This window comes from Astyanax mexicanus, chromosome 10 (assembly GCF_023375975.1).
Source record: "Astyanax mexicanus isolate ESR-SI-001 chromosome 10, AstMex3_surface, whole genome shotgun sequence".
In the NCBI taxonomy this organism is placed as follows: domain Eukaryota; kingdom Metazoa; phylum Chordata; class Actinopteri; order Characiformes; family Acestrorhamphidae; genus Astyanax; species Astyanax mexicanus.
Window position 1 is genome coordinate 4,900,758 of NC_064417.1, and position 26,939 is coordinate 4,927,696.

A 26,939-nucleotide genomic window follows, 5' to 3' on the forward strand; every position below is an offset into this window, starting at 1 on the left:
TTGTGTGCTCAATTGTATCTTCACTAGGATGAAGAAAAGAACAAATTAAATCAGACAGATGGATTTTGACAGTTCTCAATGAAATGCAGATCCACCCTGTCAAGCAAAGAAAAGCAAAGTGTATTTCAAGCAGCAAACGCAGACGTTTCAATCTGTCTGACGCCTTTTTACTATTTCGTATTCCACATTGTGAGTGCCAGTCAGAACGGCTGCCGAACTCGCCGCAGAAAAATAAATGTCAGCGTTCACAAAGCACTGCGTAATGATGGCTTAAATCACAAAGTAATTCATTGTTTTCTTCAGCCGTGCATGACCACATGACGGTGATGTCAAATCCAAATGTTAAACACAACAGAGGAAAGTTCTGCACACACACACACACACACAAAGATCAAACCCAATCCACCCGCAGAAGTTGTCTTTTATCAGGACCTGTTCATATAACTGTAGTACACTACACTTAAAAAAAAAAAACAAAGCTCCTACAAATGGTTTCCATTTTACCCCTTGGCCCAAAAAATGAAGCCCTACCCCTCAGTTTTGCATGGGCCTGATTAGAAGTAGGGTGTCCTGATTCTTGTTAGAATGGAGCAGTAAGGTTGTGGAACTGTTAGAGCTATAGGACCCTTTAAATAGAGATTTTTGTAGAGGCACACTCCAAACAGAGAGTTTAGAGAACTACAGAACCCCTAAAGTGAAATCATGTTAAAAAAAAAAATGCCTGGCTATGACTTTTTAATTAATCGATGGGAATAATAACCTAATGCATAGAATGAGATAATAAAGGCGTGGAAACAATATCCTAATATGTGGGAATGAGATAATTAAGTTGTGGGAACTAGCTAATTTAATCGTAGCCATTAAGACGTTGTCACAAATTCCTTTAGTTTCACAACTAACAAAGCGAGCAGCTCTCAGGGGTTGTGTACAATATGGCTATCAGATCAAAAGGTCAGACAATCCAACCGTACATATTATTAACCATTCATTCTAATTTACACCCATCCATGAGCCGCAGAAACCATCTAGACTCTACTCCTGCTGTTATTTTACACTGACAGAGCACAGAGTCGCTGTCGTTCCCCGTCTCTTCCACTGTGTTATAATATCACTGACAGTTGACTGTGGAATATTTAGTAGTGAGTATGGGTGGGAGATATGGCTCTAAAATAATTTAATTTTTGCGATAACGATATACTTGGCGATATAGAAAAACTAAAATAATTCATTAATTTCAGGAATGTAGTATAATAGTATAACAGAATAATCATAATGTGACAAAATAAATAATATAGCATAAAATTATATAGTGCAGCAAATAATATTGCAGAATATTTAGTGCATGCATATAAACTAAACTAAACTAAAACAATTATACAATAAATACACCTAAAGCTTCACAGTAAATAATAGACTACTTTTAAGACAGAACAGCCCTATTATCACGATATGGATTTTTAATATCACGATATTTCTGTGTTACGATATATTTTATGCAATATAATATTGCCCAACCCTAGAAGTAAGTATTCAAATTTCACAACTGGACTTATTGCACAGGTGGCATATTATCACTGGTTCAAAAAGATTTTGGCTTTGAACCGTCCCTTCCAATTTAGAATGTTTTCCATCCATGCCAATGTGAAGGTTGCATCGATGTTTGCAGCCAGCGATGGTTACATAATTGGAAATTGACCTATTAATTTTCATATATTTCATTTTCAAATATTTTTAAGTACTCCTATTAGTTTTTAAGGCATTAAATGGATTGGCGCCATCATATGTCTCCTTATGATCCCAGTCATTCCTTAAGATTCATCTTTAAGTACCTAATTCAGCTTAAAGTACCTGAAGTTAATAAGTAGAGAAGCAGTGGTGAAGCGGAATTTAGTTTTTATGCTCCAAAAAAATTAAACAGCTTACTTGTTGAGATCAGACAAACAGCATCAGTAAACAGTTTCAAAAAGCAGCTAAAGATATATTTTTATTAACTTTGTTTTAATAATTGAGCCATTTGTTTTATTATATAGGGACATATGTAACATTTTTATTACTTTTTGTTTAATTTATTTATTTAAATACATCATAGTTACAACCTTTCGTAACTTTACCTAATATTTTATTTGCCTTGTTTATAGTCTTTATAGCTTTGCAATTTTTATTATTTTACTTTCTATTATGTCTTTCTTTTTAATTGTTCATTTTACTTTACTTTTACTGTTTTTCCCTTTCCATTTTCCTTTTTATTGATGTTCTGATTACCTTTCTGTATTAACAGCACTTTGAGCTGCATTTTAATGTATGAAAGGTGTTTTATAAATAAAGTTTATTATTATTATTATTAATATACATGAAAGGTGTAGAAATTAGCCATTAGATTCAAAGTCTGCAGGATGGTTAATCTCCAGGAGCAGGGCTAAAGAGCACCACTGATGTCTTCATTTTTACTAAGAGCTCAAAACTATATCAACCTTCAGTACTGATAATAAAGAAAGCTCATATGTCCTCACGGCTTCTAGAAACACCACATTAAATAACGCCAGCCATGGTCCTCCGCAGTGACCTATGATCTATTGGGAATTATTTAACACAGTTTGATTTCTATAAGGTCTATAATAACTTTCATGCGATGTTAACAGTGATGTTAAAATTGTTGGCTGGAGCGTTCCTTGAAAACTGACTGTAGTCTTCTGCCCTTGGTTATAAATGTAGCCCACACAGCGGCGGTGTAATTTCTGTTGGTGACACACTACCTGCCATTAAGACCTTGCTCAAAACAAAGTACTTAAGAACAATGCCAGCCAGCCCTGAAGACGAGAAGAAAATAAATGAGAAACATCAGTGCGGGCAGATGATTCAGTCGGCTTTATTGAGGCCTGAGACCTTGTGTGTAAAGTGGACAGATGGAATGGATTTCTATGCACTCATAAAAGCATCTCTCTCTGTGGCTTATTTTTTTCAAAAGATAACTCTTAGAATCAGACGCCAATTTAAAGCAAGGTTAAAATTAGGAGATTGCTGCTATTACTGAAAAATTAATCCGCCGTGTGCAATAAAGCCACTGAAGAAATGACCTCAAGGTTTATGAGTGTCTTCGCTCCAAACTCGAGGAGCAATTTCTGACTGTAATTTAAATGCATTACAGTTAGTAAGCAGTGAATATGGCACTTAAATACAAGAAAACAAATGAGTTAAGATTAGGTTAAGACCAATGACTGTATAAAACAGCTCTGAAAAGATTAGCCAACACAATCTAACGCCTCTGCTGACTGGTTGCAGTAGACGTAGTGTAACTCCGCCCAGCCTTATATGTATTTGTTTTAATGGCAACACACTGTATATGAAGTACTTTGCCGTTTTTTCTAGTAAGACTGCTGTTAACGTAAAATGGCCAATGTGATTTAATTTTTGTTAGTGTAGTTAGACATGCCAAGGTTCTCAGAACAGTCAAAATATAGTTTAAAACATGATTTTTCTTTCTTTAAATTGCCACTATCCTGGGCTCTGAGTGGTGCCACTATGATCAGGAGATCCCCAGTTCGAATTCTATCCCTGTAGCTTGCAATCAGCTGCCAGAGCCCTGAGAGAGCACAATTTGCTTTGCTCTCTCTGGGTGGGCAGATGGAGCTCTTTCACCACATCACTCCACAGGGTAATATCAATCAGCACAAGGCTGCGTCTGTGAGCTGATGTATCAGAACCGAGTCGCTGCGCTTTCCTCCGAGTGTGCTAAGATGCGACACGGCAATGCTGCATCAGCAGCAGTTCGAAAAGAGGCGGAGTCTGATTTCACATGTGTCGGAGGAGGCATGTGCGAGTGTTCACACTGGTGTTGGTGTACACTAGTGATCGGGGTAGTCTTAAGGAGTGGGTTGCGTAATTGACCGTGTAAATTGGGGAAACAAATAGAAAAAATAAATAAAAATAATTGTCACTGGCTCATGCTGACTCTTTTGCAGTAGCTTGGGGTTAAACTGGACCATAGTAGCTATAAATGTATGGATATGTAAATAATTTAGTATGATTTATGAATGCATAAACTGCATTAAAATGTTAATGCTGAAACATGACTCTGAACAGGACAATTTTCTTGATATTTAGTGGAAAAACCTGCCTGCTTCTGGTCGTTTAGGCTGCAAGGTAAACTCAATGAAGGCAGTCTGGGACACTTGGCCTGGCAAAAGCGGTCAGGCCTACAAAAAGTCATTTCTATAGAACAGAAGGGAAAGGAACCATGGCGTCCATGCTCATATACAGTCAGAGGTTAAGACACTTATATTTGTATCATACAGCTAGAACATATTCTATTCATATATAAGTCTATTAATTAAAAATAGGGCAGGATGTAGGGTTACAGTCTATAATATACGAACAGTGATAATACAAAACATCTCCCAGCTCTGATGTACAGTGATGTGCAAAAGTCATCAAAGATGACCCCTTTACTCAGCTTCCTATCAAAAACAGCAATTAAGCACAAGTTATTCAATCATTCTCAAAACAATAAGCGTTAGAAAGTAGATTTACCCAAAACTGTAGTGTTAAAAATGTTTAAAAGCAAGTAAAAACCATCAAAACATCCCAACTCAAATAATATGCTTTAAATGTTTTCTTATGTTTGTTTTAGGACATATGGAGAAGTTGGTGTTTCCTACAGAATAGAAGCTGCAAGAGGTAAAATTGATATTACATTGAGAGATTGATGATTCTGGTTCAGTCACTGTTAAAAAGTAGCTTTTTAAAGACATTATTTTCTAATGGCAAAAAATTGAATAGCATGTTCTGAATGGAACAGGTCAAATAACGAAGTGTGTGTAGTCTGATTTGCACAGAACTGTACATCCATGTAGTTACACTACTGGATATTGGATTGCATTGATAATTATTTTTTTTAAACAGTGTTAGAACAAGAATACAATAAAAACGGAAAGTTTCAATTGGTCAGGAACAATATTTCAGGCACTTTGGAATAAAGAAGAGACAAAAAAAATAAAAATCCTGACAACATCCACAAGTTCAGTCAGGTCATCACACAGGAAAAATAAAGCTTTTACATGGGTGTAATAAACAGAGCTCTCTCTCTCTCTCTCTTTCTCTCTCTCTCACACACACACACACACATACACACACACACAGTAATCATTATTAGAACACTGGCTTTTCATTCTAAAGAAGGCTAAATTAAAAAGCTAATCCTCTAACCATCCTCTGTGAGCATCCTGACCAATCACAGTTCAAATAATTAGTGTTTCTCAACATAACGTAGTGTTTAGCAATGCTACAATACTGCCTCTCCATACTGTGTTTTAATATCCTCCCAATCACAGCCTGTTGTGATATAATCCCAATACTACACTCAATTAACAATACAGGTGATTAAATTACAGGCGCTACAAAGGTTTTTTTTCTCCATAAAAACACCAGGTTTGGTTCCATTAGAAACATTTAATAAAAGGAGGTGTATTTGTGAAGCAGGTGTATGTGTGAAAAGCCTTTTTTAAAGGTGTAAAAAAGAGTCAATGTAACATTTCTTTACCAATGTAAATGTTGTTCATACTAGGGCTGCACAAATATATACACATTTTGTTGTTCTGCTACATATGATTATAGTAGGATATTTTGAAAATTACAGGAATTTATAGCAGGTTCTCCAGATGTCAATAATCTACCGTATTTTTCACACTATAAGACACACTTAAAATCCTTTTATTTTCCCAAAAATCATCAGTGCACCTATGTACACCTTATGTATGAATTTTGCCAGTCAGGTATTAAGGAGCAGTAAAGACACTCCGCTGAATACAGCTTTATACAGGAGTTTCAGTGATGTTTCTCCAGCACTGAGACTGGAGCAGTATAAGCATTAGCCGCTAACTGCAGGGCTAGCTCTTTTGTGCTAGCTGATAGCACCCTGGGTTACTGGAACACTCAGGTTTCCTCAGTGTTGCACTGTTCACCAACAATATTTGAAAATCTAAGCTTCCTGTAAATAAACAGAAGGGCTTTACTGACCCAAATAAACAGTTTTCATAAACGAAATCTGTGTAGATTAACATAGAGTCCTCATTTGACCAGATATCAGATGTTCATGTTTATTAATACTGTGCCTTATAATACAGTGGGGTCTATAAAATACCCTAATACGTCATGATATTAATAAAGCAACCTGTGTAGCCAAGACTGGAGTAAATACATGATTCAATGATTTTATATTATATCAAGAAAGTTGTAGAATGATGTTTATTATTTAATTTGACTTGTTAGTGTTATTTAATGTGACCTGTGATGGGAATATGTTGACGAACACATTAGAATAATGCTCAAATTAAATATATATATATATATTTTGTGCAACCCTGCTTCATACAAACAGCTGTTAAACAAAAATGGCTCTTTGTGGAACCCTTCCCACATAACCCTCTGTATCACCCTTTTTATAAAGGTTTTATTTGAGATATGTGATCGGATAAACAAAATTGGTTCCACGGAAACCAATTTTGCATCTCGAAATAAGGATTAAATTAGTCAATTTACAGGTTTCTTAACAACTGAAATGTTCTTCATAGCTACAGCTCTTGAAAAACAATGATTCTTTGTAGCACGTTCAGATTATTTGTGATTTTATGGAACCAAAAGTGGTTCTTTATATAGCATCGCTAAAAAAAAATCTGTATTTTAAGGAAATGTTTTGGAGATATCATACAGTTCACACACACAGACACACACACAGACACACACACAGACACACACACGCACAGTACTGAAGTGTTCTGCATATTAAAAGTGTTCTGTAGTCATGAACGCCACAGAACTGCAGTGCTCTACAGTAAAGCCCCACAGCATCGTTAACACAGAGGTTCCTCAAAGTTGCCAGTGGTCCCGACAGTGTCCCCCCTCAGTGGTCCTGCTCATAGCCCAGTCACTCCACATGCCTGTATCTGGTGAAAAGGTTGTAGAGAACGCGAAGCGTGGACTTCAGGTCGCAGTTGACGATATCTGAAAGGAAGAAAGCCAGATATTTAATTAAACAGAGCTGCTATTTACTTAACACATCAAATACAAAACATACAACTTCTTCATACAATACTGCATTCAGCGCGATGAGGCGCGCACGCTTCCCTCTCCTGTGGACTGGAACCCGCCGAGTGCTTTGCCGCGCAGCAGCATTCACCAGCAATAGAACAGGAGCGAGCCGTTCCATTTTACAGCCAACAAAGAAACACCATCTTCCACAGCGTCCATTATCCTCATCTCCAGAGCTCTATACATACAGTCTACAGCCTCTTCACTCCTCAACGCATGCACATGCACATACACACACACTCTCACAGTCTCACACTCTGCATGTACAGCACAAAACCTACTCCTAGACACAAGGACAGAATGTACCTGCTGCACACAGGACTCAATGAAACATTTCATTTTAAACAAACCATGAAAGAGAGATAAATACAATTAATTAAAAGCATTCCAGACCAACCAGCTCCACACGCTGTATTTACCTCACGTGCCCCCACACAGCGACGAGGACAGAAAACTGAATGGACATCAGTAAAGACTCATAGCTTCCCAGTAATACATCTGTCCCCCTCATTGTTTTGCGGGTGTCGTAACCTTATAGCTTAATTGAATGCGAGTGTGTGTACACACCGGCACAGTGCTGTCAGCCAGAGCCAGTCCCAGTAGTGCTCTGCAGGATCAAATCAATCACTGAGTGCTATTACAGCAAAGCTGCCACACGCCTGCTTTTAGCATTAACTTACTTTCACTCCAACACACACACACACACACACACACACACACACACACACACACACACACACACATTACTATTTTTTAAGTGAATTCGCCTGTTTCAGAACATTGACCTTCTATCAGCAGCACGTTTAAAGGAATGAGCTGAAGTTAATATATACAAAAAAAAAAAAAAATGACTAAACTCTGTATATTCTAGCAGGCTCAGTTTAAACCATCTTGCACTGTTCTTATTTAATAGTTAATAATAATAATAATAAAAAAAAAAAGGTTTTATAATTAGTCAAAAGTGGGCTGCAAAAAAAACAATACATTGGTAACACTTTCTATGAATGTCTCCTCTTCATAAGACTATAAACACACTGATAACACATTATAATGTATTTATAAGGCATTATATACACGGCTATACACATTTCTATGAATGTATAACAAAATCTATAACAGCCATGTTTATTATGCATCATGAAATGTGATCATAATGCATCAATAGCTGTGTTTATAACATTTTATACATCAATATCAAGAAACTCAGTTCCAGCTAGCAGACCATGCCAAAAATGATTTAGTATCTCAAAATGACAGCAAATAAATATATACACATATACAATAACTAATAAAAAAATAATTTAACAAAATAAATTAATACATTTCAAGAAAGTCAGATATTATTAATTTTGCAAAATAACATCAGAAATAAAGGAAAATATATTTTTATTTTAAATTGGACAGTTTTTTTTTTGAGTTTTTAAGCTTCTTTCAATTTGCTTCTATTTGCAAAATGTCTCAACTACAAATTAATACGCTGTGACTGTGTACACTGTCAATCACTAAAATACATAATTATATTGTAATAAAATGTTAGCAATAGCATTATTAATAATAATAGATTATTATTTAAATTTAGAGAAGGAAAACACAGGTAAATATAGTTTCAAATTTTATTTACCTTCAGGTCTGGGTTTGGGTCTTTCCAGTCCACCATCCTGCATCAGCTCGAAGGCGAAGGACACGTTATGCACCTGTAGCAGAGAGAGGACACTGTAATAAAAGCCATCTGTGCTGAAAACTAAAAAAAAAGTCTTTCCAATAAAACATATGTTAAAGTTTCTCTAACTTGGAAAACATCTGTTCTGTTTGCATTGTTCTCTGATATATCTCATCTTATCTTAAATATAGAGCATCTATTACAAAGTCAACACAACAATTGTGATAGAAAGTTGTTCAGTCAGAGAGAAAGAGAAAGAGAGAGAGCAGGTTCACTAAGAAACTTCACTTCAACTACACACTGGTTTACTCTGGTTTTACTCTTTGGTTTCACTTCTGAAGTCTCCATTGCTCCACCAGACACTCCATTCAGTAAAACTCCATTTAGAAAGAAAGAAATAAGCACTGCCACTTTAAAGCTGTTAATTTGAGACAAAATGCTACATAATGTACTTTCAGTCATCACTTTTTCTGCACTTGTTAAGCTGTGAATAGCTGGGCTCTGCAGAAAGCTTAGCTTTACTACCTGAAATCCCTCACTCTCTCCAAACATTCAAATTTGGACAGGGTGTCAGAAATCCATATCAATGCACAGCACAGGCTTTATTTCTGCTGTGAATACAAAGCCTGCAGTTATAAAAGATGGATGGCAAACAGAGCTATAAAGCTTCTAGCAGGTGACAGACCACAGCACCACCAGAGCTATAGTGCAAATACACTACAAGTCCAAGGCCCAATCCCATTTTGTCCCTTGGCCCTTCCACTTAGCCCTACCTTTCTGTTTTGCAGGTGCATGCCTAGAGTTAGGGTATTTTGTTAGTGTTGGGGCTACATGGCCCTTTAAAATAAGAGTCACACTCAAAACAGAGAGTTATAAAAATCAATTGCAAGATGGCAGTGGCACAAGTGACCAAAGAAACAACAAATTAGTATTTTCCTTGTGAAAAGTTACAATCCACTGTTATTACCATAGTTTAATGTGTAGGCACTAGGGGTGCCATATCGTATCGTATGCAATAATATCGCAAACATCTTTTTAGCAAAAAATCACACTGTTTTCAATTCTCATTATATATCTACTAGAGATCGAGATTGATTATATCTGTCCAGTATCATTTATTTTACTTTAATCCTGGATATATGGAGATATTTGGAGTGCATTATTATTAGTTTCATGACATTCTGGATCATTGACTTCGGTTACAAATCTGATAAAATTCTTGTGTTTTCTAATATCCCTCTCTCTTTTCCCACATCTCGCTCTTTTCCTACATCTCGCTCTCTCTCTTTTTCCCTTTTCCTACATCTCTCGCTCTCTCTCTCTTTTTCCCTTTTCCTACATCTCGCTCTCTCTTTTTCCCTTTTCCTACATCTCGCTCTCTCTTTTCCTCCCTCCCTCCCTCCCGCTTTCTCTCTTTTTCCCTTTTTCTACATCTTGCTCTCTCTTTTTCCATTTTCCTACATTTTGCTCGCTCTCTTTTTCCCTTTTCCTACATCTCTCGCTCTCTCTCTTTTTCCCTTTTCCTACATCTCGCTCTCTCTTTACCTCCCTCCCTCCCGCTCTCTCTCTCTCCAGCTGAATGCTAATCTCCGTGTCACTTCTCCATTTCCTGTGCGGAGGCAGATTACAGCTGTACTCTGCTGCTACATGCCCAGTTGGCCCGGGCCGGGCGTGCTGGAGTCGACCCAGGCGGCCGGCTGCCTTTCGGCTGGGCCAGCTGACAGGACCAGACCCCCAGCAGCCCAAGCACCCCGAGGAACCTCAGCACTTCACATTATAATGCTTTACAACAATACACAACCAGTCCGAGTGAGCAGGTTTAAACCCCAGCCTCGCACAACCGCCCTGAAACTCACAAGCATCACTTTCAGATGTTTCACTGAGACTCACGTCTTTACCTCCACTATAGACTGTGGACCCCTGAGGAGCTCCAGGACGAGGTTTGAGTTTTGGTTTACTATAATGGTAATGATGATCAAAGCAGGGTGTGGAACAGGGACGGCTGGTATGACAATCAGAGCACAGAAAAATGAGTATAAAAGATTCTTCTCAGATTCCTTTTATATCTGTTTATAAATAAGAGTTAATCTACTGTTAAAAAATAAAAAATATATTATAAAAAATAAATTAATTCACAGTCTAAAGGGAATCAGATTTCGGCACAACACTCTGGTTTGTTTAAAGTCTGACTCAGCTTACTGTAATTATCTGAAAGTCTAAATCATGTAGAAAAAAAAAAAAAAAAAAAAAAAAAAAAAAACGATAACAAAAAAAAAACATTGTACAAACACGTTCAACGTAGCACTACTGATGTGTTGTGCTTCTTCAGTTTAGAAGTATTTGTTGCATAATGAAATATATAAAGAAATAAATAATAATTTTTGCCAATTGAAACAATTGTTCATCCAATTGTAAATTTAAATCAACCAAATAAATAAACAATTATTTGGATTTCTGTTACTTTTTGGGCTTCAGAGTTTCCATATTTTCTCAAATTTAGAACTATAAAAAAATAAACAAACAATAAATAAATAAATAAATATCTGGATTGTATTTTATTTTATACTGCTCTATTTCTAGCAGCTCTGTGTCATCATTTTGACATGGCATCTAAATATTCTTAAATTTGTAACCACGTAAAAACAAATAAAAATATTTTTGGATAATTCTCTTTTCTGACAGCAATGGTTCAAATTTACAATCACAGTTTATTTCTTACTAAATAAATAAATAAATAATACATAATGCATAAATAAAGTAAGTAAATAAATGGTATCTCATCTCGGAGATAATAATTCTTTCTGACCATGCTAAATTTCAAGATACTATGTAGGAAGCTTCCCTGAATCATTAATCACAGATATAAAACAACATACCGCGATGTGTACTGATATTGTTTATCCTACAAAACACTCATGTCTGGTCCAAATGTAGGATCCCACCTTTTGTTCAAAGTTTTCAGGAGTGAGGAAGAAATTGTAGAGAGGAACAAAGTAGCCCTCCAGGAGTCCCATCAGAAGCACCAGGTACACACCATCTGCAAACTGAACACACAGAGTAATTACAGGGATCTTGTATAATTTTAAAATTCAAATTTAATGTTTTTCAAGACCCCCAAAAAGTACTCATAATTTCTTTAATAAAAATGATTTATTGTATTGGAAATCAAAACCTAACTTTTCCCATTTTTTATATTTTTTTTCTTCAATTTTGTTCCATTGTGATGCAGAACATGTTAGCATGTTAGCTAGCTTGACACTAATGTTAGCTAGCTCTTTGCTAACTCTAGTTTTTCTCTGGTAATGTACCAAACTTGCCGCTAACATTAGTATGTTAGCTAGCTCGCCACTAAAGTTAACTCCGCTAACCTTAGTTCTCTCCACAGTAACGTTAGCTAGCTTGTTGTTAATGTTAGCTAGCTCTATGCTATCCTTAGTTCTCTCCAGAGTAACGTTAGCTAGCTCGTTGTTAATGTTAGCTGGCTCTATGCTATCCTTAGTTCTCTGCCTATCTACGTTAGCTAGCTCACAGCTAACATTAGTATTATAGCTAGCTCACCACTAAAGTTAACTCGGCTAACCTTAGTTCTCTCCACGGTAACGTTAGCTAGCTTGTTGTTAACGTTAGCTAGCTATCTGCTAACCTTAGTTCTCTTTCCGGTTACTCGACGCTCGATGTTAGTATGTGCTTTCCCACCGGCATTAAAAACACTAAAATTTAATACCTTGAGCAAATTTACAGTAAATTTAAAACAATTCAAGACATTAATTACCCAGATCTTAATTTAAGACAGGTGGGAACCCTGAATTACACAACAATACTACGATGCAATACAGCACCAACACCAGAGCATACGGTCACAAACTAAAACAGATTAATTAGCCGATACACAAAGAATTTTTGTTCCAAGTTTTAGCTGCAGTCAGTACCTGAGTGTCCAGTTCAGCCACTTCCAGATTCAGCTTATTCAGATGTTTGTTGACAAAGGTGATGAGAGTCTGCACAGAAGGTCAGAAGATCAGAGGATCAGGGGGCTTTCAGTCTGTTAAAGTGGTATCAGTTCAGAAATCACAGACTATGGTCATGTTAATTAGTTACCTTCTTCACCACGCTCAGCTTGTCAGGGGCGTGGTCAAACAGGGTGTCGAAAGCATCACGTTCTAAAGACAGAGAACAAAAGCTTTCAGAACCTGAATAAGAAACACAATGATGCAGCATTAAAACACAGACTCATTAGTGAAGCCACAACACTTACTTACCATGTCTGCCAGATAATGCCCTGCAATAAAAACACACAGGAGTCAGTTTGGTTCATGAATGGGAGGACAAAAGAACAGAAATCTTAAGATAACCTGTAGAGCAGTCACCCAAAACATGGAGGTACTAATTCTACTTGCTATAAAAAGTAATACATTTTGCCTGATCTGATTCTAAGATCTTTTTAAACCTCTTTCTATACTCAGCAGCATCTACAACCTTTTTTTTGAAGGACTTTTTGGATCTGATCATGTTTTTCCACTCACTTTATCAATCAATAGCAAACAAAACTAATGTCTGTGGTAGAGCTGGGCGATATTGTATTTGCATCTCAAAAAAATAGAATATCATTGGTAAGTTGAAAAGCATTAAATCAGTTAAAAATGTGAAACTTGTATATTATATAGATATATTACACACAGAGTGATCTAATTTAAGTGTTTATTTATTTTATTGTTAATGATTATGGTGTACAGCCTATTAAAACCCAAAAATCAGTGTCTCAGAACATTTTAATATAATATAAGACCAATTGGTACTTTTTACAGTGTGGGCAGTGTGCCAAGTCCTGCTGTAAAATGAAATCTGCATCTGTAAGATTTGCTGGGAAAACACTGCACTGACTTTAGACATGATAAAACACAGTGGATCAACACCAGCAGATGACAGACATGTCTCTCCAAACCATCACTGATTGGTGGAAACTTCACACTAGACCTCGAGCAGTTTGTACTGTGTGTCTCTCCACTCTTCCTCCAGACTCTGCTCCCATGATTTACAAATGAAATGTAAAATTTACTGATGATCAGTGATGGTTTGTTTGGAGAGACATGTCATCTGCTGGTGTTGGTCCACTGTGTTTTATTATCAAGTATAGTATTAGTACACTACTGACAGTCGAGTAGGTCACAAACCTATATTAAAGCCCAGTCATGCAAAAATATAAATAAATACATAATAATAATAATAATAATAATAATAATAAAAAACTGTAATAAACTGTGAAACAATCAGAATCTTGTTTAATACCTTCATACACATTTTTGGTTATACCTCCCAGCACTACTTACTCAGTATTGCCAGTGATCTCCTCCTGAATCTGACGGGACTGAAGGATTCCCTCTCGTTTCTGTTAAAACAAAGAAAATGAGGATTACTAAATGGAACCAACACACAAATAAAGAGAATAAATAACAAGCAATAAATGAAGGCTGAGGATGTGCAGTGCTAAACAATAAGAAGTAAAAAGGTGTAAAATCATTGTGGTAGGAAAACGTTAACTTGCAAAGAGAAGAGGATAAATTCTGTTAATGTATTTTAAAACAATCATGGCCATTATTAACCTCTTTACAGGCCTTGGAAAAATACAGGCTACAGGTGTAGGTGATAAAAAGCCATTTTTTCCTGCAGTAAAATAACTTCTTTACATTCTGAAAATTTGAGAGCTTTGAAATCTCCTACAGGACACTTGGAGAAGCTGCCCGTTTTCTCTTTACTTGACTTAATAATTTCAGATCAGTAACAGGATTCAGACCCAAAATCTGCAGGTTTAAAAAACAGATATAAAAACTTGACAACTGTAAAAAATGAAAGGTTTAAAGGACATTAAATGTTTTTTTTGTATTCAGGAAAATACTGATTTTAAATGACGTTTATGAAAGTGACAATTTTATGATTGTTATTGATTATATTTTAAAATTTGCAGATTTTCTTTTTTTTTTATAACAAATACAGTTAGGATATGAAGTGAAGTTTCCTTTTATGTAATGCTTAAATATAAATCCCCAAGATTTAGGCATGTATTATTAGGCAGAAAATTAACAGAAATGCTGGCCTGTTTGCAGTGAAGCTGAAAAATAATCTGATAAAATCAAGAGAGTGTTTATTAATGAATTAATAAAATATTTTTTCCTGTGGTTGTTTGTCGTGCTTTGTGTGCATTCACTAAAAGAGAAAATGTCCCACAGCTGTGTCCATCTGAGAGCTCTTACCTGAACCACCACCACCTGAATGGACACATGGTCAGGCAGGCGGATTGGAGCTCTGAAGTGCTGAGACAGCGCCACCAGCAGGTGCAGAATGGCCACCATGCTTTTAGCATGAACCGCTAATGAAGCAGCAGCAGAGAAAAAAAGGAGAATTATTGACAGCTTCATTAATAATGTTTTATGATTTAATTTAGAATAAAATGGAAATGAATATGAGAATATTATGAGAACAACCCTAAAGCAATATATTGTGTATCCCTAAAATCATATGTAATGTCAACTCTTTTAGAACAACAAACACGCATATCTAAAACTGTCGTTTTTATTACAGAAAGCCTGTAAACAACAGTAACCTGCAGCAGTAATAATGACCGTCTATTATGCCATTATCTTATTTTTAGATAAGAAAATCATGGTCCGATTCTGAAGTCCGTCAACGCAGATACATGAACATTTATAAAATGTATAAATTGGGACTAAATTTACCTGGATTAGCATTACACAGAAATATAACATTTATTTCGTAGGATTACAAATTTAGCAACATAAATAAAACACAGTTTTATCAGAACATGCTCTTCTGGAGTTCAATAAATACCGTATTAAATTAAAATCAGTAAGAAACTTATCCCTCTCGAGAAACTGACTCATGACCTTAACCACCAAAGTCGGACAAATTTTGCAGGATCTGGGAACTATTTTATTCTTATTTACAGAAACTATAACTTAATTTGTTTCTGGAAGAGAAGGCCTAACTGCTCTTTAATTTTTATTTAATTCTATCCATTTCATACATGCTACTCCTTTACCTGTCTCCTGTCAGATTGCTAACTGTTTATTTATTTCATGTGTAAATAAGTAAGTTAGAAACTAGTGGTGTCAATCGATTAAAAAATGAATATATAAAATTAATCCCAACAGAATTCTGTGATTAATCATTAGAAACACTACATTTGGTATTATCAGTGTCAACCCATTAAAAAAACCTGTATTATCAAAACCAGATTCTGTGACTAAATCAGGGATAAAATCATGAATACATTTTTTAATGCTGGTACTCAACTCTATTTTTGGGGAGGGGACAGCAATAATGGTTTACTGTGGTTTACACCTACAGCTACACCTGGTAGATTTACTGTATTATAACATCTCAGGGTAGTTTTGATGCTTTTTAAACTGAGTTGCTGAATTTAACTGAGAGTTTAAATGGAGAAAATAAATGCTAGCGTAGCCCCATATTCCACACTCGACCGTTTTTAAAGAGAAATCTCTGATACAAGATATGATTCTGATATTTATTTACATGCCTAATACTATTATTAATGTTTTTGTTTGATATAACACAGTGGATCAACACCAGCAGATATCAGACATGATTCTCCAAACCATCACTGATTGGTGGAAACTTCACACTAGACCTCGAGCAGTTTGGACTGTGTGTCTCTCCACTCTTCCTCCAGACTCTGATCCCTTGATTTACAAATGAAATGTAATTTACTGATGATCAGTTATGGTTTGATAAAGAGAGACATGTCATCTGCTGGTGTTGGTCCACTGTGTTTTATTATCAAGTCTAAAGTCAGTGCAGTTTTGTTTTCCTCCAAAATCTTACAGCACTTCATGCTTCCCTCTGCTACTGACAACTTTTATGAAGATGTGGATTTCATTTTCCAGCAGGACTTGGCACACTGCCCACACTGCCAAATATAACAATTGGTCTTATATAATATATAATAATAAAATTTTCTAAGACACTGATTTTTGGGTTTTTATTGGCTGTGAGCCATCATCATCATCAACAATAAAAGAAATAAAAGCTTAAAATAGATCACTCTGTGTGCAATACATCTATATAATATATGACTTTCACATTTTCAACTAAATTACTGAAATAAAGTAACTTTTCAACGATATTCATTTTTTTTTAGATGCACTCATATATACATACAAAAATTATGGCACCACAAACGGTGAAATTGGAATGTGATGTTATATTCCATACAGCGCACTTCAGTAAAGCTACTGCTGTTATTCTAAAGCCTCTGAGGTGCTTAAAATAGCTGAGTACCTGGGAGTGCAGGGATCTCTAATATACGCTTTAAGCTCTGTATTAGAGGACCACCAAATCATTCCATTTAATACAAAATCAATAATCTTGTTAAACGCTGTGACCCATAACGTTTAAACGGCAGCTGATCGACACACAACACTTCTGCTCTGAGCTTCAGCTAATTGCAAACACACAAACCCAATAGACCAGATGCTTTTAAGTGTTTCTGCGCTTTTAAAGCAAAGCTGGCATTTTAGAGTAAAGCTCCACAACTGTCTCACATTCCTTTATCTGCTTTATTCCTTTACTCCTGCACGTCTGAAAGCACACGGGAACGTCTACGTCCTGAAGGCCAGCACACACTAATCTTCTTTCTTAAGTGCAGACTAGACCACCTAACGCTTCCTGCACTGTCCCGAGCTTCTGAAAGACTTACAGTCCACGTTCCACTTAGTGTTCCTGGTGGAGACTTTTAGAGCATCATTGATGCGCTCCAGAACTGTCTGCAGCTTCTGCTTCTGGGCGATCTCAGACTGCGTCACTTCTGCCACGTTCAGCTTCTCACCCTCCAGCTTCTCTGAACGGCCAGAAAAACAAAAGGGAAGAGTGATGAAGAGTTTGTCCACAGATGATTACTAACACTGGCATTCCAAAAGTAAAGAGTAGGAAGTACATTTTTGCACCTTTTGTCACCTTAAAACCACAACATTAAACAGACCAACACAAATGTAGCAAATACTTGTGAAGTGAAACAAAAATGTTACATTTTTATTTTATTTAAAAAAAAAAGTATTTAGCCCCCCCCCATATCAATACTAAGTAGAGCCTTCTTTTGGGGGTGATGTCTCTACCAGCTTTGTGCATCTAGAGACTGAGATTTTGCTCATTATACTTTGCAAAACAGCTGAAACTCAGTCAGGTCAAATGAAGAGCATGAAAAACAATATTCAGGATTTAGGTCAAAACTTTGACTGGACCTTTCGAACACATGAATATCTTTGATCTAAACCATTCCACTGTAGCTCTGGCTGTATGTTTAGGGTCATTGTCTTGCTGGAAGGTGAATCTTCTTCCCAGTCTCAAGTCTTTTGCAGCTTCCAACAAGTTTTCTTTTTTTTTTTAACAGGACTGGTATGTATTTAACTCCATCCATATTCCCATCAACTCTGACCAGCTGACCTGTCCCTGCTGTCCCTCTACAGATGCTTTAAAATTCCTTGGTCTTCATGATGCTGTTTGTTTACTAGTGTTCTCTAACAAACCTAGGAGGCCTTCACATAATATGCATATTTTTACTGAGACTAAATTACTCTAAACTCATTAATACATTTCTGAAGGCAATTGATTGTACTGCATTTTATTTAGGAGTTTCAGAGTAATGGGGGCTGAATACTTTTGCACATCATTTTTATTGGATAGATTTTTTTAAAAACATGTATCATTTGCTTTTCACTTCACAATTATGTGCTAATTTGTGTTGGTCTATCACTTAAATTCTCAATAAAATAAAAAAAGTGTGTGGTTACAAGGTGACAAAATGTGAGAAGGTTCAAGGGGTATAAATACTTTTTACATTTTTAGCAAGCCAATGTCATTAAATAATAAATAAATAAAAAACCCTCACCAAAGAGCTTCTGCAGAACCTGCCCATCATATAAATCCTCTGCCAGGTCCTTCACAATGATTCTTTCACCCACCAGCACGTCGTTGATCCAGTCAATAAGCACCTAATTAACAAATTAACAAATAAAATATTACAGATACTGATTTTACATCACAGACTTGTTTCATATCTCAAAGTTTCTTATTCTAACCTTGATCAGCTCCTGAAGTTTGCGGTCGTTCTTGGAGTTGGGGTCCACCATGGTGCGTACCTCGTTCTCCTCTGTTAGAGGACGAAAAACACAAGAGATAGTGAGATGTGACAGATGTGTAGTGAAAGTTAACTGTTTTTTAGTACTGACCAAATATACTAAACAATGAAGTAGAAGAATTCATCAGTTAAATGATTAAACATTGTTGTTCTATTCTATAAAGGACAACATTTCTTTCAAATTTCAAATAAAAATATTGTCATTTAAAGCATTTATTTACAGAAAAAGAGAAATGGATAAAATAACAAGAAAGATGAGGAACTTTCAGACCTCAAATAATGCAAAGAAAACAAGTTCATATTTATAAAGTTTTAAGAGTTCAGAAATCAATATTTGGTGGAATAACCCTGGTTTTTAATTACAGTTTTCATATTTCTTGCCATGTTCTCCTCCACCAGTCTTACACACTGCTTTTGGATAACTTTATGCCTTTAGTCCTGGTGCAAAAATTCAAGCAGTTCAGTTTGGTGGTTTGATGGCTTGTGATCATACATCTTCCTCTTCATTATATTTTAGGGGTTTTTAATTTGGTAAAATCAAAGAAACTCATCATTTTTAAGTGGTCTCTTATTTTTTTCCAGAGCTGTAAATTCATTTTTCAGAGTACTGTTCTAAAATCTGACTCCCGTTCACATACACATGCAGCAGTATAGCAGCAACAGCTTACACTGCTAACTCCTGTATCTACTGTAACTGTCAGACCGGTCACCAGACCAGATAATTACATTATCAAATTATCTTACAATATCAGGACACGACCTCAAAACGATTCACTTATCGAAAAGGGCCCATTAATGTGAATGAGCACGAGTGTGTTTGTGTGCAGAATGTTCAGTACCCAGCATGGTGTCCTCTGGATGCAGCTCGTATGGAGTGGGGCTCAGGGGCAGGTTTATGGCGTTCATCCCCTCCTCCTGCAGCTCCGACACTACAGTACACAGGACAGGACACAACAGAGGACAGAGCACAGAGAGAAAATAACACAGATATTAGGGTCGTACTTTACTGCACCTTTAAACTGCTATGCATCAAAGTAAACACTGTAATTCAATTGCACTGATTTTGCAATGTATACAGTTTTATTGTATATGTCCTCCTACATAACAGCGATTTAGGAATGCACACTACAATCAATATTTTGCATTGATTGCATCTCCCCAGAATTTATAAAGAAAATGCTCTGTTCTAAGAGATAATGCACAGATAGGTGCAAACCCATACACTAAAGTTGCAGAAGGATCCCAATGAGTCTTGTGTTATCTATTTTAAACAGATGATATCAACATCTAATTACAATAATGATTTAGTATAAAAGCAACATTCACAAAAGAGGCCATGCAAAGCACAGATGGCCAGAGGATTTCCAGTTTGTAAGAAACATAAAAATAAAGTATTGAGATGATTAAAGAAACAGATTTGCATATTTCTCTCTGAACTCTTTAAACAAATTTGAACGACAAAGAGGCACTGGGAGTCTGTAAAGGGCAAGAGTTCAAGCATAAGCTAAACACTCGTGACCTCCCATTCCTTTTTTTGACAATTACTGATAGAACTACATGGGCAAGATTTTACTTTGAAAAAAACTCCCTCAAATCCCTACAATACAGCGTTTAAAAGTTTTTAAAAACGATTTCGGTACAGATACGATACTTTGAATTTGCTACCGATACCCAAACAATACTTTTTTTCTATACCTTTTTCTAAATTTTAACAAAAAAAAAAATACAAAAAAAAAGATACTTATATGAGTAATCCCATTCTATTCTGTCGCCATGAGAGACTCCATCTTTCTGGATCACAAGTGAGCATGGTTGTGGCACTTTATTACGGACAAAAATCACTGCTTGTGCTTAAATTACAAATATTTTTGTGCGAGTGAGAGAGAGGAAGAGACAGCGCTAGTAAGAGACAGTGCAAGTAAGAAATAGGAGGAGACAGCACAAGTTAGTGAGAGACAGTGTGAGTAAAAGAGAGGAAGAGACAGCGCGAGACAGCGAGACAGTGCAAATGAGAGAGAGGAAGAGAGCGCGAGTTAGCAAGTGACAGTGTGAGTGAGAGAAAGGAAGAGACAGCACAAGTTAGTAAGAGACAGTGAGAGTGAGAGAGATGGAGAGACAGCGTGAGTTATCGAGAGACAGTGCACGTGAGAGAAAGAAAGAGACAACGCGAGTTACGAGAAACTGCGTTACAGAGTTACATTCATAAATACCACTGCAATACAAAAGCCTTATGTTAACCATGTCCAGAAGTGGCGTCAATGTCCCTGTGCTCGGATGAGTCTGGGGTGAATCATCACACAGTGGAAATGTGTTTTCCAGTCAGATTAATCAGTATTCCAGATCTTTTAGGGAAGAAACAGATGTGTGCTTTGGACCAAACCTGAAAAAGGACCATCCAGATTGTTATCAGCAACAAGTCTAAAAGCCAGGTTCTGTAATCTTATAGGGTTGTATCAGTACACTTCAGTGATGGCTGCATTTACACAGAACAGTATATTACATTACCCCAGATTCCCATGTAAAAAAACTAATGCCATCCAAATATGGATAATGGCAGGTACATAGCTGACCACTGGCCAGATAGCTCAACTAGGCCTAATGCTGAAGTAGCTGCTGTAAATTACCACACATCACTTAAGCAGGAGGTGTGTGTTTTAGGCCTCTGGATGTTTTTACATTCTCCTCCTAATGAAGCAGTGGGTGAGCAGCTGGGAGTGTTCGGGAGGAGCTGAGAGGGTGTTGATTGCTCGGATGTTGTCCGCAGCAGGCGGGAGGGTTTTGAAATCCAGCACAGGAAGTTCCCTGCTCTACAGGCATGGCTGGAGATGGTAGTGTGTGCAGGGGTTCGTGCTGGGTGTTAGCAGGGGTGAAGGGATCTCAGCCTTTGCGCATGCTGTTACTGGCTGGTGGGGAGATGGGGCTGTGAATAAAACACTCACAACAGTGATATTAATATATACATCTTAATTAAAGTAACTGTTTCTGTTACAGTCAGAACAAGTCACTTTTGCAACAATTCATATCTTATTTGAGACAATATTTGATCCAGTATTTCAAACTCAATCCAGTTCCGATCCTTTGTAATAAGGATGTAACAGTATAAAAAAACTAACGGTTCGGTATGTTTTTGATATGGTTGGTGGAAAAAAAGCCTGGTGTATAGCCTCACCTTTATTAACTTCATAATAACAATGAACCTTCATTATAAGCAGTTTTGTTTTTTGGGATGTAATGTTTTTAATGTATTTTTAATGCTTGAAACCAGGGTTCTCTCCTACTGTCACCATGAGAGGCTCCATCTTTAGGATCTTGTTGGAACAAAAAAAAACAAAACAATACACATGATTGTGGCGCTTTATTTTTTTTTTTAACAAATTAACAGCATTAAGCAACTATAAATACATTTTTAGGCAATTTCTCGATGCATTTCAGTGTTTGAGTTCTTTTTAAGAAATATCAGCATTAGATTAGATCAAAAATCAATTATATTAGTGGTCACCCAAGGAGTGATGTGGGGAAAGAGCGCCATCTACCAACCAAAGGGAGCAGGGCCAATTTTGCCCCCTCTGAGCGCCCGCAGCTTGACGGCAAAGCTGCATGTGCGGGGGTTCGAACCTGCGACCTCCCGCACATAATGGCAGCGTGGACACCTGAAAAACGTAATCATTTATTGGCCTCAGTTTCTAAATGTTTAAAATACTACCATGTGTACGATAAGGTACAATATACTGTCGCTGTCCAATGAAAAACACAGATGCAGACAGTCAGCAGGGAAATGTTTTATGTGATTCTATAATTTTTGAAAAGAAATGCTATGCTAATGCTGCTAACCAAGCTCATCTCTGCAAAAGCAAAAATGTCTCGACACATCCGGATCATTTTCGTCATCTATTCTTCAGTAAAGCTCATCCAGCCTCACACAGGCTGCTGGGATGGAGTGTGTTTGTGGGCGGAGCCTGATCAGAACTGATCAGATGATATGTGCAGGAATGCAATCGCATTACAGTATCTGTCCATATAATACAGTTCTTGTGTGTGTGATGATGTAGAATGATGGTGGTGTGAAGCTGAATGATGAGCTAAAAAGAGCTCTTACCTGGACAGAAAGCAACACAGCCCATCCTTCTCTCTCTCTCTCTCTCTCTCCTTCAGCATCATCCTTTTCTGCAGACACGCCCTCCGCTCACTGTCATTCACACATATCCCCTTCCTTCTCACCTACTGACTGTCATCTCTCTCTCGTCTCTCTGTTTCTTTCTCTATCCAGACCTTCTCTCTCTCTCCCTCCCTCCCTCGTCTCTCTGTTCCTCTTTCTATCCAGACCTTCTCTCTCTCTTCCACTCCTCAGTCTGATGCTGATAAACTGGCTGTGACAGTGAGACGTGACTCGTCTGATCAGTAGAGTGATTCTGCCTTCACAATGAATTACACGAAACTCAACATCCCCTCATCACTATTCTCTACACACTCTACAGAGAGAGAGAGAGAGAGAGAGAGAGATGAGGAAGAGGGGAAGAGAGTGAGAGGGGAGAGAGAGAGAAATAGTAGTAAAAATATGAAGTTTGAAAGTTTAGTGTTTCTGCTTGGGTAACTGTTTGTTAGAGATGTAGTTTTGTTTTTTGTATTTGTTTAAATTACTTATATTGACAGTTTGTATACATGACTTTTATTTTGACACTTTTAGTGACAGTTCATTTATAGTACTCAACTGTTTTTGACATGGCATGTTTGTACGAATGTCTTATATTGAAGCGGTTTATATTATTGTATTAGGGGTTGCGTACTATTCAATAAAAAGAAAATAAATAAGAAGGAGCCCAAAAGTTGCCCATTTACAAATAAAAAAATAATGAAAAAATGAAATATTAATATATTTCATATATATTTGAGAATAGCTTATATATTTAAAGAATATAGATTAATATTATTTTTTTCACAATATCTCCCACATTTTTTCTGTATTTATTTGCTTTAAATCATACAGTATTCATAATCAGAGAAATTGATTGACATCCATTACAAGCATCTTTGCATTTTTCAGATATATTAATTTTTTATTTAATCATGAATCAATATATGTATGTATATATATCTAGGGTTTTGGTACACAAAAGGGGTGTAGTACTCATGTTTAAAGAAAAGAAGTGGTTGAAATGTATATATAATATTCATTACTAATCAGTGCTTCTTTTACTTAGCATATTAAAAAATATTATAATTAAAAAAGACGTTCTAGTATGTTTATACATAATTTTACACAATTATTTCTTCCCCACAGGAAGAACCAGTTTAGAACCAATATTAAAAACACCTCCAGACTGGTAAATAATAAATGTAATTACTAAAAAAGTCTAAAAACACATTTCAGTGTAATGCATCAGGCTTTGAATAATTTATTTTCTCTTTTTTAAATCGTATTAATAATTACACTTTCTTTATCAAAACCTATCAATAAGGATATAACAGGGAAATAAAAGTCTCCTAAATAACAACTGTACAGAAGTCCACTTATCATTTAATACTCACATAATAGACAAACAAATGGACAATGAGATGCAAATAATCAAACAGTAAAAACAGCTAAACATATAGTTTTTGTTATTGTGATGAAGTTATATACAAATTACATAATCAACTCTAAATGTGTGTGTTGTGTTGAAGTGAGTGCAGACTCATTCCTGACTGCTAACATCTCTCTCTACCCTACATGGTAACAATACACACACTGCCTGGGCCTGCAGCTCTGCAGCTCACCCCACTCCACTCTACTCTACAGGACCTGAAGGAAGACTGTCAGACAGGGCTATGAGCAACACACCACTGGTACAGAAAAAGGTGTTGAAACTTGCTCTGTGTTGTGGATTATTAGCTGTTAATCAGAGCGTTGTTGCTGGCAAGACCTGGTAGGTGTGGCGCCATTACTAACATTACTGAAATAAGCATGCCTGCAGGACACGTTTTACTACATCACACAGCACCACGATTACACCAACAACACATCATAGAACATTTTTATATCCATTCTCAAAATCAATATATTTAGCAATTTATCTCTCACAACAACTCTATTGATCACTTTCTTCCAATCAATGTACAGTATCTCACAAAAGTAAGTACACCCCTCACATATGTGTAAATATTGTATCAAAGCTTTTAACAGGACAACGCTGAAGATATGACACTTTGATACATTGTAGAGTAAAGTATTCAGTGTACAGCTTGTATAACAGTGCAACATTTCTGTGTCCTCAAAATAACCCAAACACAGCCGTTAATGTCTAAACTATTGGCAGTGAGAAGTGAGAAAATGGCCAAATTGTGCTCAATTAGCCATTTTCCCTTCCTGGTATCATGAGACACATTAGTGTTACAAGATCTCAGGTGTGAGATTTCAAGATATCAAGATTTGGTGTCTTTGCTCTCTCATACTGGTCAATGGAAGTTCAACATGGCTCCTCACAGCAAAGAACTCTCTAAGGCTTTAAAAAATATAACTGTTTTAGAAGTATGAGTCCTGCCAACTCCCAGATGACCACTGCCTTGCTAAAAAAAATGGCAGGTAAGAGGGTAAAAGTGCTGGTCAAGTATGTCTCCAGTCCTAAATCCTATTGAGCATCTCTGGGGCATCCTTAAACTGAAAGTAAAGGAGCGCAAGGTCTGGAGAAGTGCAAGAGGATTTTAGGGCAACTTGTGAAGCTCTAGTGAACTCCAATTTGACCATTTGTATGTGATATTTTTTATATGATATTTTGAGTTCATAGTTGAACACAAAGCTGAACACTGACTACTTTACATTGTATCAATGTATCATATCGTAAGTGTTGTCCCATAAAAAAGATACAATCAAATTTTCAAAAATTTCCATCTAACTAGCTGAGAGTTTATAATAAACACAGTGGATCAACACCTGCAGATGACAGACATGTCTCTCCAAACCATCACTGATTGTGGAAACTTCACACTTCACACCTCAAGCAGTTTGGACTGTGTGTCTCTCCACTCTTCCTCCAGACTCTGATCCCTTGATTTACAAATTAAATGTAAAATTTACTGATCAGTGATCAGTGATGGTTTGAAAAAAAGAGAGACATGTCATCTGCTGGTGTTGGTCCACTGTGTTTTATTATCAAGTCTAAAGTCAGTGCAGTTTTGTTTTTTTTTCCCCACAAAATCTTACAGCACTTCATGCTTCCCTCTGCTGACAACTTTTATGGAGATGCGGATTTGATTTCATTTTCCAGCAGGACTTGGCACACTGCCCACACTGTCAAAAGTACCAATTGGAGAGACAGTTTTTTGGGTTTTCATTGGCTGTAAGTCATAATCATTAACAATAAAAGAAACAAACGCTTAAAATAGAGTTTCGCATTTTAACTTATTTATACTAATCTCTGAACATCAGTTTGCTGAGAAGCTCCACCCATGTGATTCAAATATATTAACTCCTCAGCAGACTAATCTCAACTCCTGTACACAACTCAACTCCTCCAATATAGCTCCACTAAAGCTCTCAGCATCAAAACAAACACAAAAACACACACAGGCCGAGCTTTCCACAGTATATTCTGGGCTGGAGCTGTAGACTCTGCTCTGTGGAGTTGCTGTTAGAGCTGAACTCAGAGCGCAGTTCAGAACTTTTCTCACCTTCTTTCGCTTTTTTTCTTCTGGCCAGAGTTCCTCCGAGTTTCCCGAGAAAAGAGTCATCCTTCTTCCTGGAGGAGGGAGAGATGGGGGTCGGAGATTTTGGGGATGAAGGAGATTTCTGAGGGGAAGCCGCCATTACTGTAGATTCTACCTCTAAAACTCAGAAACAGGAATTCTCCTCCTTCACACCCAGAGCCAGAAAAACAGTCCTCGCAGCGGAAACGGAATTCCACACACTTTAGTCCCGCCCTCAACAGGCGAATTTGGGATTTTTTTTTCCCGCCTGTATTCCGACAGGAGCCACCCGTATTCCTTCAGGCCCCGCCCCCTCAGCGGAATTGGCTGTTTTACCTTGGAGTTCTTTAATGTAATGTAAAAAAAATA

General features: G+C 36.8%; 1 protein-coding gene across 1 annotated transcript; it reads right to left on the minus strand.

Annotated features, from left to right (window-relative positions):
* Positions 1-2,850: 2,850 nt before the first annotated feature.
* On the minus strand, positions 2,851-26,779 carry parvaa (parvin, alpha a). Its single transcript, XM_049484267.1, has 13 exons — positions 26,556-26,779; positions 19,751-19,840; positions 18,853-18,923; positions 18,663-18,765; positions 17,475-17,615; positions 14,992-15,107; positions 14,071-14,129; positions 13,003-13,022; positions 12,842-12,903; positions 12,673-12,741; positions 11,686-11,787; positions 8,705-8,777; positions 2,851-6,996 (listed from the first exon to the last, which is right to left on the minus strand). The coding sequence occupies exons 1-13, from the start codon at positions 26,689-26,691 to the stop codon at positions 6,920-6,922; spliced, it is 1,119 nt and encodes a 372-aa protein (XP_049340224.1). The 5' UTR covers positions 26,692-26,779; the 3' UTR covers positions 2,851-6,919.
* Positions 26,780-26,939: the final 160 nt, after the last annotated feature.

What these genes read in the sequence shown, in the direction of transcription:
- parvaa (XM_049484267.1), bottom strand. Translation starts at nt 26,691, where the DNA reads ATGGCGGCTTCCCCTCAGAAATCTCCTTCATCCCCAAAATCTCCGACC. An exon ending in AAGAAAAAAAGCGAAAGAAG is followed by an intron (nt 19,841 to 26,555) that starts GTGAGAAAAGTT and finishes TGTGTACTGTAG; the next exon opens with TGTCGGAGCTGCAGGAGGAG. An exon ending in AGCTGAGCGTGGTGAAGAAG is followed by an intron (nt 12,742 to 12,841) that starts GTAACTAATTAA and finishes CCTTCTGTGCAG; the next exon opens with ACTCTCATCACCTTTGTCAA.